The following is a 917-nucleotide window of genomic DNA, read 5'->3' as shown; positions in this document are numbered from 1 at the left end:
GGCTTCGCTATCCGCTACGGGACAGGGAACGTCAAGGGCTTCCTCAGCCAGGACATCGTCATGGTGAGTGCGTGCCCTGAAGTCGCAGACCTGGAGCTGATGGCTCAGCGAGGAGATGCCTACGTGTGGCTCTGCTCCTCCATACGAGCATCCCCAGTTACCCAAGAGTAGGGGGGTTCTTTGGGGGTTTTAGCCCCCCAGCTCCCTGCAAGGACACTTGTGCCCTTCCCCAGGTGTCAGACATCCCCATCATCCAGGTCTTTGCGGAGGCGACGGCGCTGCCTGCCTTCCCCTTCATCTTTGCCAGGTTTGACGGGGTGCTGGGGATGGGCTACCCCAGCCAGGCCATCGATGGCATCACCCCTGTCTTCGACCGGATCCTCTCCCAGCAGATCCTCAAGGAGGACGTGTTTTCCGTCTACTACAGCCGGTGGGTCTTGCGGGGAGCAGGCACTGGTGCTGGGGAGGTGTTTGTTTTGCAGGGGGTGGGTATTGCAACCACAGCCGTGCTGGGTTTGCATCGCAGGACTGGGAAAGAGCTGGGGCTGGGGCTGCAGGACCTGGGGAGGGGTGGGGGGCATGGGCCTGTGGAGGATGCCTGGAGGAGCTGGGGTGGAATGAGGCGGCACGAGAGGCAGAGCCAGGTGGATGCTTATCCGGGGCTGCTGGGCAGGCCGGGAGCCGCAGCTCCCTGCTCGTTTGTCACTGTGGGATTGCGCAAAGTCTCCAGCTCTGCTAGTGGGGCTGGAGCAATCACAGCCAGGAGTGGATTTACTGTTTCATCTACAGGCAAAATTAAAACAAAACAAAACAAAACAAAAATTCTATTGAAGAAAAACCTGCACCAGCAGCCAAACCTTCTGCTTCTTGCCCCAAACCGTTGTGCCCCAGCATCCCTCCTCCCAGCAGCACCAAAA

General features: G+C 59.2%; 1 protein-coding gene across 1 annotated transcript in view; it reads left to right on the top strand.

Annotated features, from left to right (window-relative positions):
- Positions 1 to 917, top strand: part of REN (renin) — a gene marked incomplete at its 5' end in the record, with an annotated part of 3,278 nt that continues 2,361 nt past the window's right edge. Inside the window, 2 exons of the mRNA XM_009707121.1 lie at positions 1 to 63; positions 234 to 430. Coding sequence (XP_009705423.1) covers positions 1 to 63; positions 234 to 430 — 260 coding nt within the window. The remainder of the gene's footprint in view (positions 64 to 233; positions 431 to 917) is intronic.

Source organism: Cariama cristata, unplaced genomic scaffold (genome assembly GCF_000690535.1).
Source record: "Cariama cristata isolate BGI_N322 unplaced genomic scaffold, ASM69053v1 scaffold22579, whole genome shotgun sequence".
NCBI lineage: Eukaryota > Metazoa > Chordata > Aves > Cariamiformes > Cariamidae > Cariama > Cariama cristata.
The sequence above is the reverse complement of the archived record's forward strand: the minus strand, read 5'-3'. Positions and strand labels throughout refer to the sequence as shown.